General features: G+C 41.2%; 1 protein-coding gene across 7 annotated transcripts in view; it reads right to left on the bottom strand.

Annotated features, from left to right (window-relative positions):
* pam (peptidylglycine alpha-amidating monooxygenase) overlaps nt 1–15,903 on the bottom strand; it is a 214,056-nt gene that overhangs the window by 113,789 nt on the left and 84,364 nt on the right. For all 7 annotated transcript variants that reach the window (XM_048595160.1, XM_048595165.1, XM_048595163.1 and 4 more), the window contains one exon: nt 5,746–5,803. In XM_048595160.1, coding sequence (XP_048451117.1) covers nt 5,746–5,803 — 58 coding nt within the window. The remainder of the gene's footprint in view (nt 1–5,745; nt 5,804–15,903) is intronic.

Consider the following 15,903-nt stretch of genomic DNA (forward strand, 5'->3'; position numbering starts at 1 on the left):
GAAACACACCATCCTGTTTTGCTTGAACTGCCTGGTGATCACTCATTCCCTAACTGCCTGTTTGCCCCTAACTTGCAGCATCACCACTTTCTGAATGTGCCCTCCATGTAGTTTTCTGCCTTGAAGATGCAACTTTGTGAATTCTGCTGCTGTTCAAGCTCTGAAACCTTGAGCTCAAGCTTGTACAGCTCATGACACTGCCTGTATGTGGGATTGCTTGCTTTACGAGCAATGTCTACAATTTTCCACTTGCCAAAAGGCAAAGTTCTGTTTAACTGAGCTGTCCTCCTATACCTATACCTTGTATTTTTAAATTATTTTATGTATTTTATCCTTTGTTATTTTCACTTACTTTAACTTTACTTGTAAACTTTTAAAGCACAGAAGGAAGCCATTCAGCCCATGACCTTGCCAGTCAACAAGAATCTGAATACATTCATTCCATGTTTCCGTGCTTGGCCTATAGCCATACAGGTTATGCTAACACAAGTGAATACCTAAATACTGCTTAATTTACGAGAACTTCTGCCTCAACCACCGTTTCAGGAAGTGAGTTCCAAACTCCCACCACTCTCTAGGTAAAATAAGTTTCCTCAAATCTCCTCTTGGTGTTTTAACTCTACCATAAATCTATATCCTCTGATTAGAGACCCCTCTAAATGAGGGGGGGAAGAAAAGTTTCTTCTCTATCCACTATATTTATGCCACTCAATCTTATATACCTCCATCAGGTTTCCTCAACTTTCACTGCTCCAAAGAAACCAGCTTCAGCCTATCCAGTCTTTCCCCATGCCTCAGACTCTCCAGCCCAGGCAGCACCTTGCCAAATCTCCTTTGAACTGTCTCTAATGCAATCACAGCTTTCCTATAATGTGTGACTGGAACCAGACATTGCTCCAGTTTGATCTAATCAGCATTTTACACAGTCTCAGAGTAATTTCCCTGCTCTTTCATTCTATACTTTGGCTAATAAATATGCCTTCTTAATCACGTTATCTACCCACCCTGCTGTTGCCCTGGATCTGTTGACATTCATATCAAGATTTCACTTCTGAGCTGGACATTATTTAAATGGGGGAAGACTGCAAAAAGATACAGAACAAAGAGATTTGGGAGTCTTCATCTATAAATCACAAAAAGCCAGTATCTCAGTTCAGTGGGTATGAGAGAAAGCAAATGGTATGTTGGACTTTATTCCAAAAGGGAAAAGAATATAAAAATAGGGAGGTTTTGCTGAAGACATACAAGACAGTAGTCAGACCACAGCTGGAATATTCAGAAAAGGGGCTCAAAGCTATTCAAAAGAAAAGATATACTGGCACTGGAGTCAGTCAACAAAAGGTTCACTAGGTTGCTGGCATGTATGGAGGAATTTTCGTAAGACAAGAGATTGAGTATAGTATGCCTGTACTCATTGAAGTTAAGAAGAATGAAAGCAAATCTTATTGAAACATAAGATTCTTAGGGACTTGACAGGATTGATGCAGAAAAGTTGTTTCTCCATGTGGGAAGAGTCTAGGACCAGATGCCATTATCTCAGAGTAAGGGGTCACCCAATTAAGACAGATGAGGAATTTCTTCTCTCAGAGGGTAGTGACTCTGTGGAATTCTATACTGCAGAGGGCTGTCAAGGTGGATTGCTAATTATATTCAAGGCTGAGACAGATTTTTAATCAGGAAGAGAATCATGGGTTGTAGGGAAAAGGCAAGAAAATGGAATTGACCACACTGAATGGCGAAGCAGACCTGATGGCTCTGAATGGGCTACTTGTGTTCCCATATCTTATTGTCTTTATACTTTCCAGGGTCTTACCATTCACAAAGTAAACCCTTTCCTTGTAGTGTAACTAGGGAGGTATAACTTCACAATATTCCAGTTTGAATTCCAGTTGCCACTCTTCAGCCCACCTGACCATTACTTTAATATTCTTCTGCAGTTTATGTCCATCCTTTCTACTCTTTACCACCCTGACAATTTTTGTTTCATGAAAGAACTTCTTGATAAATCCTTTCCATTTAAATTCAAATCATTAATGCGCACACAAATAAGCCAGGCTTCCTGCACTGAGACCTGAAATCCCACTGAAAACAGACTTCTGGTCACCATCACCCTCTGCTTCCTGTCTCTTAGCTAAATTTGGCTCTAACCAGTTAATTTGCCTTTGACCCTGCAAGCTCTTACTTCCTTGACCAATTTGCCATGAGGGATCTTGTCAAAAGCCATGCTAAAGTGCATGGGCACTACATTAAATGCATTATCCTCATCAACACAGCTGATCAAAAAGCTCAATCAATTTGTCCTCACAGCCATCACTTAACAAATCCATGCTGACTATCCCTGATTAATCTATGTCTCTCCATGTGCAAATATACTCTGTCCTCAAAATTCCTTCTAATGACTAAAGGCTGGCACAGTGGTTCAGTGGTTAGCATTACTGACTCACAGCGCCAGGGACCCGGGTTCAAATCCATCCTCGGGCGACTGTCTGCGTTGGTTTCCTCCGGGTGCTCCAGTTTCCTCCCACAGTCCAAAGACGTGCAGGCAAGGTGGATTGGCCATGCTAAATTGCCCGTAGTGTTCAGGTGTGTGTATATTAGGTTGCTCATAGGGGAATGGGTCTGGGTGGGATGCTCTAAGTGTCGGTGTGGACTTGTTAGGCTGAAGGGCCTGTTTCCACACTGTAGGGATTCTATGATTCTATGACTTCCCCACCGCCAAGGTTAGACTGACTGGACTGTAATTTCCAGATCTTTCCCTCCCTCCTCCTTTTGAACTAAAAATATGCGTGTTCTCTTAACTATAAACTGAAGCTCAATAAAAAATATGAATTCTTTGTCCTTACTCACAAATCAATTTTATCTCCCATGCATTGAAATTCTTACTTTCCAACCACTAATTTAGAAATTTACACAATCTAACTGAAATTTGCAAAATTCTTAAAGGGCTCAACAAGGATAATACAGAAAGGATGTTTCTCCCAGCATTTTTTCATTCAGTATGCTCAAGACAGAGGTCAGCAAATTAATAATTACTAATGATATATTGTAATTTATGTTTATTAATAATTTAATTCATGTTTATGAATAATAATTAATAACTGTATCACTGTTCATGACTGCATGTCATACCAACTACAGACTTATGTATACTAGGCACCCCATTCAGACTAACTCAGAAGTGCATCATCATATCAGATTACAGCCCACTCAAAGGTGCAGTCATGCATAACGCACTGTGTACACAACTTCATTTAACAAGGCCGCATTCTCTCTCACTTGAATGAAATGTCACAGGATAAAACATTTTTACACCTCCATACCAAAAGTATTATTTTTCATATCAAAACCTAGCCTTGAATACGTGTGATCGCTAAACCACTTACTCTAAACCCATTTCCAGCCAGCATGGCACCAAGATTCATTCAAAGATAACAACTGGATTTATTCCTTCCTTTAAAAACAAAATGGCACTTTTTTGCAGACTTTATTGTATTGCGACTGGTATTAGATTAAGCATATTATAATTTGTACATGACAGGATTTATTTTGCCTTAAGTTTTTATTCAATGTCATATATTGAAGCAAACTTTAACCTACTAGTAAAATTAACAGTGCTATGATCAGAACCGCACGGCTTTGAAGGAATGAATGTATGAATGAAACTTACAGTGTTACGATAACTGACGCGACTGTGAAACTGAATGAATGAATGGGCGATAGTAAACAAAACTCTCAGACAGATGTGACTAAACTTTTATTTAACACAGATAATCTTACTGTGTAGGCTTGACATTTCTACTAACATTTTTGACTTTGGAGATAACAGGACTAAAACCTTTTGAATTATGCAAGGCCAAACCAGAGAGACACTCTAATATCAGGATAGTCAGAACTGCAGATGCTGGAGTCAGGGTCACTCTCCACGACTCCATCGTCGGCTCCACAGTCCCCACCAGCCCAACCACCCCCGGCAACTTGCCCCGACAACTCCTTCCTCACCTCCATTCAAGGCACCAAACAAACTTTCCATATTAGACAAGGGTTTACCTATACATCCGCCAACGAGGTCTACTGCATCCGATGCTCCTGATGTCGCCTCCTCTACATCGGTGAGACCAAGCAGAGGCTCGGATACTGTTTTGTAGAGCACCTGCACTCGGTTCGCGACAAATGACAACACCTTTCTGGTCGCGAACCATTTCAACTCCCCCTCCCACTCACTGGGTGACATGTCCATCCTGGGTCTCCTCCAGCGCCACAATGACACCACCCACAAACTGGAGGAGCAGCATCTCATATTCCGCCTCGGGAGCCTACAGTCCAACGGCCCAAATGTGGATTTACCTGTTTCAAAATCTCCCCACCCGCGGCCTCATCCCATGGCCAACCCTCCCTCTCATCCCCACCTCCTTGACCTGACACAACCTGTCCATCTTCTCTCCCAACTATCCGCCCCTCCCACCTCACTGACCAATCCCTACCACTCCCTACCTGCACTCACCAATCACCATCCCACCTACTTACCCCAGCCCCACCCTCCTCTCTCTCTTTATTTCTGAGCTCGCTTCGCCCTCCCCATTTCTGAAGAAGGGTCCCGACCCGAAACGTCAACTTTCCTGCTCCTCTGATGCTGCCTGGCCTGCTGTGTTCCTCCAGCTCCACACTGTGTTATCTCAGACACTCTAATCTCATTGGAATAACCACTAACACTCGACAAGTGTTTAAACCATCCCTGATTTCCTGCAGGACAGATTTCTGTACAACAGTCACTACTTAGCACTCAAGTGTTAGTTTGTGCATGCATCAATATTCTATGTATAAAAGAGGCTACCTTCGAGCTATTCTATTCTATTTTTGCCTCACATTGTGCTGCTGTGAATATACAATAAACAGGCTATTTTCGCCACTCACTGATCGTGATGATCTGTTTCTTTGAACACAATCTCACACATATGACACGAGTAGTGGGGAGGAAAATTGCACTAAAGAAACAGTTATATCATCAGATTGGCATAACAGACTTGAGGGCTTGAGTAGCCTATTCCTGTTCCTATATTTCTAATGATTCTTCAATGCAATTGAAATTCTTGTCTCTATTTTGTTTGTAATATAGCATTCAGAGCACCCGAGGAATCTTGTAAACATAGTATAAGTGACAGTTTCTCTGGTCTTGTACACATTTCAATTAAACCTACAAAGATACAGGATAAATACACAAGAAAATGTGGACAACAGCATAATCTCAACTCAATAACTTCTAAGCATATTTTACTAAAGATTAGTAAGAAAACTTGGCACATTTTGTCGAGCCTTGTTTGTCTACACAAAAAAATTAAATGTGTTTTATATGTTCAAACTGTTATAAATATATTAGACAAATAAAGAACATTTTGAACTCACATAGAAGTTGAAGGCCTCATATTTATTATACGGTTTTCCCTTGAACATAGGTTAATTCATCAGAACTTTGTTTTTTATTGCAATTTAGGGCTTCAAATGTAATTAGCTAATAATGGAACATCTCATATTTACACTATGTCTACATAACAGAAATATTTGGGCCAACCTACCTATGTCAGACTTTATACCCCACATGAACTTGTCTGGTTGGACAGATTTACAACTAATAATGAAATATCCGACAGACATTGGAATTTATGTATTTTTAATAAGTAAACTACTACAGGAGATTACACTCCAAACAAAAATGAAAATGCTCAATTGTTGCTGGTCATGAACACTCACCTATATAGGACTTCTGACCAGATGGCACTGGAACGAATGTGCAAAAGTAGCTATCCGACTGTAAAAAGAGGAAAAAAATTTCCTTAGAACTCTTTAATGACACAGTTTAAACTTCAGCCCATTTTTATAATCCAATTGAATTTGTTTCAAATTAAACAAATTAACTACTGTGAAATGGAATTAATCTCTGAAGTTAAGAGTTTGTTTTAAAATTTCAAGAACATTTTAAGTTACTTCACCTGTGTGTTGTGCCACAGACAGCTAGCACACAGTTCAAAGCAACAATGAATTTTGAAACACAACTAAACTACCAGCATAGCTAAAGTCACTGTATTCCCAGAAGACCATAGGGCTACTCTCTACTTAGAGAGAAGCAAATGGTGGTGGTTTAACCTGAGGGTCACTAAACCTCAGGTGAGCAGAGAGTTTGAAAAGAAGAGTCCTCCATGGAGGAAATAGAACCCAAGCTGGGTGTCACTTTGCATCGCAAACCAGCCATCCAGCCAACTGAGTTAACTGACCCCCTCGGTGCAGGTCAGATCTACGAACAGATCATCAGTGAGCTGGGGTCACTGATGCACTGGCCAATATCACAACAATATCAGAGACTGGAATTAATCAGTATTTATTATTTTGAGACACACTCCTGGCCAAGTACCCAATTACAGTGACAGGAGGTTGCTTAGCTCACTTAGCAGGTAGACTGGTTTATGATGCAGAAGGGGTTCAATTCCTCCATTAGCTGAGATTATCATGAAGGACTCTCCTTCTCCCCATGCCTGAGGTGTGGTGAACCTCAGGTTAAACCACCATCTGTCGCCTCTGTCTCTAATGAAAGAGCAGCCCTGGAGTTCTCTGGGACAATGTTACTTATATGGTAAAGGTAAAGACACCAAACAAAGCTGCATTTCACTTCTTAGCCTGCAAATAAATCAAAACTTGAGACCAAACGAACATATTAATGTGTCATCTCAGCACAGCTTCACTCTCAACAGTTAAAAAGTTTCTGAAGCACAGGCATTTGCTACTTTCCCATGGATTCATCTGACCCGTTTGCATCTATGGCAGCTCTGCGTAGACTGGTTTTGACAATTTGCCTTCAGTATGTTTGCGATGATGTTGAATCACAAAATTATTGACAGCAAATGTGATGCTGACACAACACAATTATGGCCTCAGGTAGACCAACACTAGCCAAGAAGCTCTAAATAAAAATGTGCCTCCTATCCCTTGAGCTATAAAACCCAGCTAGCTGAACTTCAGGTTATACAATCTGATTGCAACCATTTTGTCAACAGAGAATCACCAAAAAGGCACAAGGAGGCAAAATAGCACAGTTTTATCAAAAGGAAGAAAACATTGCTCTTCCTTACCCCAGCAAGCGATTGCAGTCATCCTGTTCATATAAATGGTGGCTTTCGGTGTTGCAACTCTTTAGCTAAGTGTTTTCACTTTATTAGCACACTCTGACTTCATATAGAAAAATGAAATTAAATACAACTATAAATATTGAAAATGAACAATTAATTGAAATTCTGTTTGACAGAATTGCAATCACACCTAGACATTAAATCACTGCTTCCTCTTTAAAATAAATTATGCACTAATCAGGACAATATGCCCTCTCCACCTCCGATTACCCAAGAGGAATAAAATGTCTCAAGAGTTTGAGGAATAGGTGATGGTAGCTGTCTCATGCTGCCACTATGCATTAGTAATACAAGTGGTATATGCCACTAACAGGATGCTGCCATCAAGCCGAAAAGACGTTCTGCCTATGACACAATTGGTTAACAATGGTATATGAATTTCAGTGCAGGTGTGATATCAAGTTTGTTGGCCATACATCCAAGGATTGTTGGATTATATCAAACAGCGTATCCCTTTGGTTATTTGCAATCAGCCTGGACTTGCAAAATCTGCAACACAGTGGCAAATGTTAGATGCAATTCTATAACCAAAAACTGCCAGAGTGTTTCAGTTATGAAAAGAGGCTGAATAGGTTCAGGTTGTTTTCCTTGAAGCAGAGAAGGCTGAGTGGGGTCTTCATTCAGGTCTGCATAACTGTGAGGTGGATAGATGGATTGGATAGGAATCGACTTTTCCTTTTAGCAGAGAGGTCAATTACCAGTAAGCATACACTATAAATATTTGTCTCACACCTGCAATGTCTCATCAATCAGAAGAATCAAGAAGCTTGGCACCATCCTGAACAAAACAATCCATATGACTAGCAAAACAGCCATCACCTGGAAAATTCACATGCTCTAGCACCAACACATATTGGCAACAGTGTGTACCATCTCCAAGATGCAGTGCAGTAACTCACCCAAGCTCCTTCAACAGTAAATTCCAAACCTAAAACCTGTACCATGGCCCCTCTAAGCCACTCACATCCTGACTTGAAACTATATCAACCATTCATTCAATGTCACTGGGTCAAAATCCTGGAACTCCTTTCCTAACAGATATTGATATCTTCACAGCAAGAAGTACAGCAGTTCACAACGGTTTCTCTCACTACCAACTCCTCCAGGACAAAAAACAGTTTGCCCAATCTGTCCTTGTAGCTAATACCCTCCAAGCTAGGCAACATCCTGTTAAACCTTTCCTGCACCTTCTCCAAAGCTTCCACATCTTTTTGGTAGTGTGGAAACCAGAACTGTGCACAATATTCCAAACATGGTCTAACTAGAGTTCTTTACAGCTATGACATGACTTGCCAATTTTTATACTCTATGTCCCAAATGGTGAAGGCAAGCATGCCACATACCTTCCTGAGCACCTAACCCATTGGTGTTGCCACTTTCAAGGAACTATGGACTTGTATGCCTCTATCCCTCTGAATGTTGATGCATTTCAGGGTTCAGCCATTTACTATATGCTTCCCTCTTGCATTAGATCTTCCAAAATGCATCACCTTGGACTTGCCCAGATGAAACTCCATCTGCCATTTCTCTGCCCAAGTCTCCAGCTGTATCCTCTGGCAATCCTCCTCACTGTGCGCAACTCCCCTAATCTTTGCGTAATCCACAAACTTACAATCAGGCCACCTATATTCTCCTCAAAATCATTTTTCTGTATGACAAACAACAGTGGTCCCAGCACTGATGCCAGTGGAATACCACTGGTCACAGACCTCCGATCAGAAAAACACCCCTTTACTTATACACTGTCTTCTATGACTAAGCCAGCTCTGTATCCATTTTGCCAGTTGACTGTGGGTCCCATGTGACTTCACCTTTTGTATCAGCCTGCCCCTTGAGAGACCATGTCCAAGGCCTTGCTAAAGTCCATGTAGCCAACATTTACTGCCCTGCCTTCAACAATCATCTTTGTCACCTCCTCCAAAAACTCAAATCAAGTTTGAGAGATGCAGCCTTCCCCATAAAAAGCCATGGTGCCTGTCAGTAATAAGTCTGTATTTTTCTGAGTGTGAGTAAATTTTATCCCTCCAATTTTTCTCAATAATTTCCCTACCACTGATGCAAAGCTCGACAGCATGTAACTTCTCGGATTGTCCCTGTTGCCCTTCTTAAACAAGGGAACAACATTGGCTATTCTTCAGTTCTCTGGGATCTCTCTGGAGACCACAGAGGATATAAAGATTTTGTACAAGGCCCCAGAAATGTTCTCACCTTCCTCCCTCCACATTTTGGGATACACTCTTCAGTTCTTGTGGATGCAATTTTTGTATACAGATTAGTGGAAGTTTAATATTAAAATCACTGACTTTTATACAATTATCTAATTATTACTACTTGTGATTCTTGCAGAATGAGAAAATGCTTTTAGGTGACTAAGAAAGTGTAGTTTAAATAATATGTTACACAAAAGTATAAAACGTGCATAGAATGTTAAGGCTACAATCAGTTGAGTTTCTGGTCAATGGGAATCCCCTAGGATGTTGATAATGGTAGATTTAGAGATAGTAACTCCATTGAATGTCTAGGGGCGATGGTTAGATTGTCTCTTATTGGAGGTGGTCATTGCCTGGCATTTGTGTGGCACGAATGTCGTTTTCCACTTTAGATAATGCCCAAGTCTTGCTAAATTTGAACATGGACTGGTTCAGTATTTGAGAAATTGTGAATGATGCTGACCATTGGTGAATGCAATCATTAGTGAACATCTGCATTTATTACCTTATGTTGGAGTGAAGGTCATTGAGGACGCAGCTGAAAACCGAAGAACTCCTGTAGTGATGTCCTGTAGCTGAGATGACTGATCTCAAGTAACCATCTTCATCTGTGCCAGACAGGAGTCCAACCAGCAGTTTTCCGCCCAAATCCTATTGATTACCATGTTGCTATGGCTTGTTGATGCTACACATAGTCAAACATGGCCTCAATGTCAAGGGCTGTCATTCTCAACTCACCTCCAGAAATTAGCTCTATTGTCCATGTTTCAACCAAGTTTGTAATGCAGTCAGAAGTTGAGTGTCCCTGGCAGAACCCAAACTGAGCAGGGTCACCGAGTAGGTTATTGCTGATGAGGTGCTGCTTGATAGCACTGTTGTTGACACCTTCCATCACTTTACTGATGATCAAGAGTAGACTGACAGGCAGTAATTGGCCGGATTGGATTTATCCTGCTTTTTAAGTACAGGGCATATCTGAGCAATTTTCCACATTGTCAGGTAGATGCCGGTGTCATTACTGTACTAGAACTGTACTGGCTAGGGGAGTGGCAAGTTCTGGAGCACTAGTCTTCAATACTATTGCTGGAACGTTGTCAGAGCATCACATATCAGTCTTCAGCTAATTTGATCCACTCCTGTGGACAAAACAACTGAATTCCAGAAGTGTGGTGAGGGACTGCCCTCGACATCAAGGCTGAATTTAAGTGAGTGTGGAGTCAACATGGTGTAGCAAAATTGGAGTCAGTGGGAACCGGTTTTGACTTGGTTTCTGTTCATTAGAGTAATACCTGGCACAAATGATGATTGTGGTTGCTGGAGGTCAGTCATCTCCGCTGTAGAACATCTTTGCAGGGCTTCCTCAGGATACTGTCCAAGGCCAAACCAGCTTCAGCTGCTTCAGTCAGCTCCCTCCATCAAAAGTTCAGATGTGGAAATGGTCACTGATGATTGCATCATGTATAAACACCATATGCAATACCTCGAATTGCAACAGTCCATGTCCAAAATGCTGCAAGACCCTGAACAAAATCCAGCTTTGGGCTGACAAGTGGCAAGTAACATTGGTCCAGGCTATAGCCATCTTCAACAAGACAGAGTACCTAACTATCACCGCTTCTCATTGAATGGCATTACCACCACTGAATTCCTGATTGGGGGCTTACCGTTGACCAGAGACTCAGCTGGACTAGCCAAATAAATACTTTGGCTTCAAGAATAAGCCAGAAGCTAGGAATACTGCAATGCGTAACTCACCTCCTGACTCTCCAAAGTCGATTCTCCATCTACAAGGCATAAGTCAGGACAGTGTTGGAATATTCAACACTTCCCTTGGTCAGTGCAGCTTCAACGACACTGAAAAAGCTTGACACCATCCAGACAAAGAAGCCTATTTGATTGGCGTCACATCAATAAACATTCACGTCTCCATTATTAATAGTCAGTATAGGCAATGTGCACCATCATAAGATACATGACAGAAACCCACCAAGGCTCCTTAGAAAGTACTTTACAAAATCATGACCACCACCATGTAGAAGGACAATGGCAGCAATACAAAGGTACACCATCACCTGCAAGTTCCCCTTCAAGACATACACCATCCTGTCTTAAAAATAGTTCACTGTTCCTTCAATGTTGTTGTGCCAGAATTTCCAATCTCTCTTCCTAATGGCATTGTGGGTATACTTCTAGCAAATGGATTGCAGTGAATCATGAAGTCTGTTCACCACCACCTTGTCATGGGAATTTAGACATGTATAAGAAATGTTGGCCCAGCCAGCAACCACTTGGAGTCATAGAGTTGTACAGAACGGAAACAGACCCTTCGGCCCAACTTGTCCATGTTGACCAGATATCCTAAATTAATCTAGCCCTTGACATCAAGTCCACATTTGACCAAATTGTGGCATCAATGAGCCCTAACAAAACTGGAATCAATAGGATTTATATGAAAAACTCTCTGCTGGTTGGACTCATAGCTGGCACAAATGAAGATGGTTACTTGAGGTCAGTTATCTAAGCTCCAGGACATTACGACAGGAGTTCTTCAAGGTAATGTCCTAGGTCCAAAGTTATCAGCTGCTTCATTTGCCAGCATTTGGCCCATATCCCTCAAAACCCTTCCTATTCATATATCCATCCAGATACCTTTTAAGTGTTGTTTTTGTACCAGCGTCCACCACTTCCTCCGGCAATTCATTTCGTAAAAGCACCAACCTCTGCGAGAAAATGTTGCCCCTTAGGTCCCTTTTAATTCTTTTCCCTCTCACTTAAAACAATGCCATTTAGTTTTAATCTGTACACACCCCACCCTGGGCAAAAGACCATGGCTATTCACCCTATCCATGCCCCTCATGATTTTATAAACCTCTATAAGGTCACCCCTCAGCCTCTGACATTCCAGGGAAAATAGCCCCAGTCTATTCAACCTCTCCCTATAGGTCAAAGCCTCCAACCCTGGCAACATCCTTGTAAATCTTTTCTGAATCCTTTCAAGTTTCACAACATCCTTCCTATTGCAGGGAGACCAGAATTGGTCTCAGTATTCCAAAAGTGGTCTAACCAATGTCCTGTACACCTGGAACAATGATCTCCCAACTCTTCTACTCAATGTACTGACCAATAATGGCAAGCATACCAAACGCCATCTTCACTATCCTGTTCTACCTGCGACTCTACTTTTAAGGAACTATGAACCTTCACTCCAAGGTCTCTGTTCAGCAAAACTCCCAGGTCCTTACCATTAAGTGTATAGTCCTGCCATGATTTGCTTTTCCAAAATGCAGCACCTCACATTTATCTAAATTAAACTCCATCTGCTACTCCTTAGTCCATTGGCCTATCTGATCAAGATCCCATTTTACTCTGAGATAACCTTCTTCAGTGTCCACTTCACCTTCAATTTTGGTGTTATCTGCAAACTTACTAATCATACCTCCTATTTTTACATCAAAGTCATTTATATAAATGAAAAAAGCAGTGGACTCAGCATCGATCCTTGTGGCACACCACTGATCAGAAGTTTCTAATCTGAAACGCAACCCTCTAGCACCACCCTGTGTCTTCTACCTTTGAACCAGTTCAGTATCCAAATGGCTAGTTCTCCCTGTATTCCATGTGATCTAATCTTGCTAACCAGTCTACCATGAGGAACCTTGTAGAATTCCTTACTGAAGTCCATTTAGATCATTCCATCGCTCTGCCTCATCAAAGCTCTTCATTACTTCTTCAAAAAACTCATGTTTGTGAGACATGATTTCCAATGCAGAAAGCCACGCTGAGTATCCTAATCAGTCCTTGCCTTTCCAAATACATGTAAATCTTGTCCATCCGGATTCCCTCCAACAACTTGCCCACCACTGATGTCAGGCTCATCCGTCAATAGTTCCCTGGCTTTTCCTTACCACCTTTCTTAAGTACTGGCACCATGTTAGCCAATACCCCCTAGTCTTCTGGCACCTCACGTGTGGTATCTCGGCAAGCGGCGCAGCAAACACTTCCCTCGCTTCCCAGAGTTCTATGGTACACCTGGTCAGGTCACGGGGATTTATCTGCCTTTATGTTACTAATGAATGATTTTATTGTCATGCGTTTTTTACAGTGAGGAAATCTGTAAAATACAGTGAAGAACTTTTTCACTGCCATCACGATCCAGCGCAATTTTGAATAGTTTTAAGAAGGAAAAAAATTAGAAAGGTATATCTTAAAAATAGCCTATCAGTCCTGAGCCAGCTCATGATCAATGTGCTTGCATTGCCATCCCTCCTCCACTGCCTGGTCACAGTCTACACTGGACCTAACTGATACTGAAGTCACCACACTTCAGGTGTATCTTACGCCACTGGGCCAATTCTCCTCCGCCACTGCCTCGCCGTCACCTGCACCAGACTAATCAACATGAGAGTCACAACTCTTGCTGCTGGGCCCACCTCAATGTTGCTGTGATGCTTTTTCGCCATCGCAAGCGCCAGACCCAAACAATGAAGTCGCCGATTCTCGGGCATCATTTTTCACCGCTGGGCCTACCTTGACTAGATCGCCTCCACCAATTCCGATGCCAAGTCCTGTGCTCGCCCCGGAAAAGTAAGGAAGGACTCACGCAAGTTCGCTCTGGGCTCACTTGCTGCTGCCACGAGGACCCCACTGGGCCCACTCACCACCCCTTTGAGGTCTGCGCTGGGGCTCCTTGCCTCCACTGATACCATCCAAACTCACAAAAAGAGGTAAGTAAAACGAAGAAGGCAAAAAAACGAAATAAAAGCAAAGCAGTCATGGTGGACGAGCCCTGGCTCAGGAGTCCTACTCCATTATCATGAGTGGAATAATAGCTTGCGACTTATACATGCAACAGATGTTAACATTAGAAATACCATAGCTGGATGATGATTGATAGCTTTTAGACAGACCTGGACTGCTTCGTGGATATATTGAGAAATGTAGCCTGCATTTTAAATAAACAGAGTTAGGTTAGCCGAGAAATTATTTATAATAACATGGTTTAAATGGATAGATTTGGAAGTAAAAGAGTTATGAGAAAACGGCTCTCTACAGACCAAGGCCATTATTTCAACAAATTGTTTGAAATCAGTTCAGCGTGGACTTTGCAGACACAGTCTATTGAGGACAAGTGTCCCATAAGTTTGTTTCTGATCTCTGAAGATGATATAATGATTCAATAAACATCAATTCTATTCCTAACAAGATATTTATCAATTTGTGAAACTTAATTTCAATAATTAGGTTTCTAGAATAACAAATATAAGGACAGTCAAATTTGCAGCAATTAGTTGTAAAGGTATAAACTTTTTGAGTTTATTTTAAAATAACACTGATCTAGCTTTCATATTGATGTGTTTAGTACTTTTTTCAATACCTTACTTATAGGAAGGATACTTATGGCGAAGTTCTACATTTTGGATCAAGGCATATGTAAAGTTTATTTTCCATGCATAATCATATGCAAATGGAATGTGATGGATAAGGCTTCACATCAGTTGAGCCATTCCTGCTGTGAACATTATTGTAATGATCTTGAGAATTAGGTTCTCCTATATGATCTTGGGGGCTGAAAACAAAAATAAGCCTGAACTGTCTGTGTTGGTCATAGCTTTTCAGTATTTAGGTTTATTGAGCAGAATATTTGGATTGAAGGTCAAGACTAGGTGTTTCTCCTCTTACCCATATCCTGACCCAGCATACTTTTCTGCTCTCCTTTCCTTGCCACCATCCCAGAATTAAATTCCCTTCTGAAATACACAAAGTTAAACTTTCTTCCTTTCTCAGTAATTTGCACCAAGCTCATTGCTGCTTTATGAGCAGAACTCCTCAGATGTTTCTTCCTCCTCTCTTACGACTATTCCAGGATCTAAACCAATCTCAGTCAACCTACCATTCAAAGCCTGTCAGAATTTGCCAATATATCAAAAATCAGAATTGCCTCATTTCCTTCCAGAATGTACGTTTATTCATGAACAAGGGAGTTACCATTTGTGCTATTTTTGTGGAGAATTGACTCTGACTTAAAATGGGACACAAGTAAGTGCAACATTACCAATTATTAAAGCCTTTACAAATGGTTAGCTGCCTATCCAAACCTACTGATAATTATCACAAAAACAGTCACTCCTCCATAATATACTGTTTCAAGCATGCTGTTGTCTCACTTAGAAATTCTGTTTCCTACACTTCCACACTGTCACTCTGACGCTTTCACCCCTCCCTCAACCCTGGCCAAGCATTATTGTATCACCCTGAATTATAACAATATCCACTGAACGGTTTTGGGTTTTGTTTATTATCGATTAAAACAGTATGAACAGATTAAAACAGTATTCATAACATAATTGGCTCTATCCCATTGCTTTTACCATTGTATTTTGATAGTCTACATTCAAACTGTGCTGGATTTTGAAGCACCTGAAATCTGAAACTTCAGAATGATAATGATCTTTCACTTGCTCCGATTTGTAATGATTCACTGGCACCTGAACCTAACCCAAACTAAAATGTCATCTATG

Source organism: Rhincodon typus, chromosome 3, assembly GCF_021869965.1.
Source record: "Rhincodon typus isolate 14 chromosome 3, sRhiTyp1.1, whole genome shotgun sequence".
In the NCBI taxonomy this organism is placed as follows: domain Eukaryota; kingdom Metazoa; phylum Chordata; class Chondrichthyes; order Orectolobiformes; family Rhincodontidae; genus Rhincodon; species Rhincodon typus.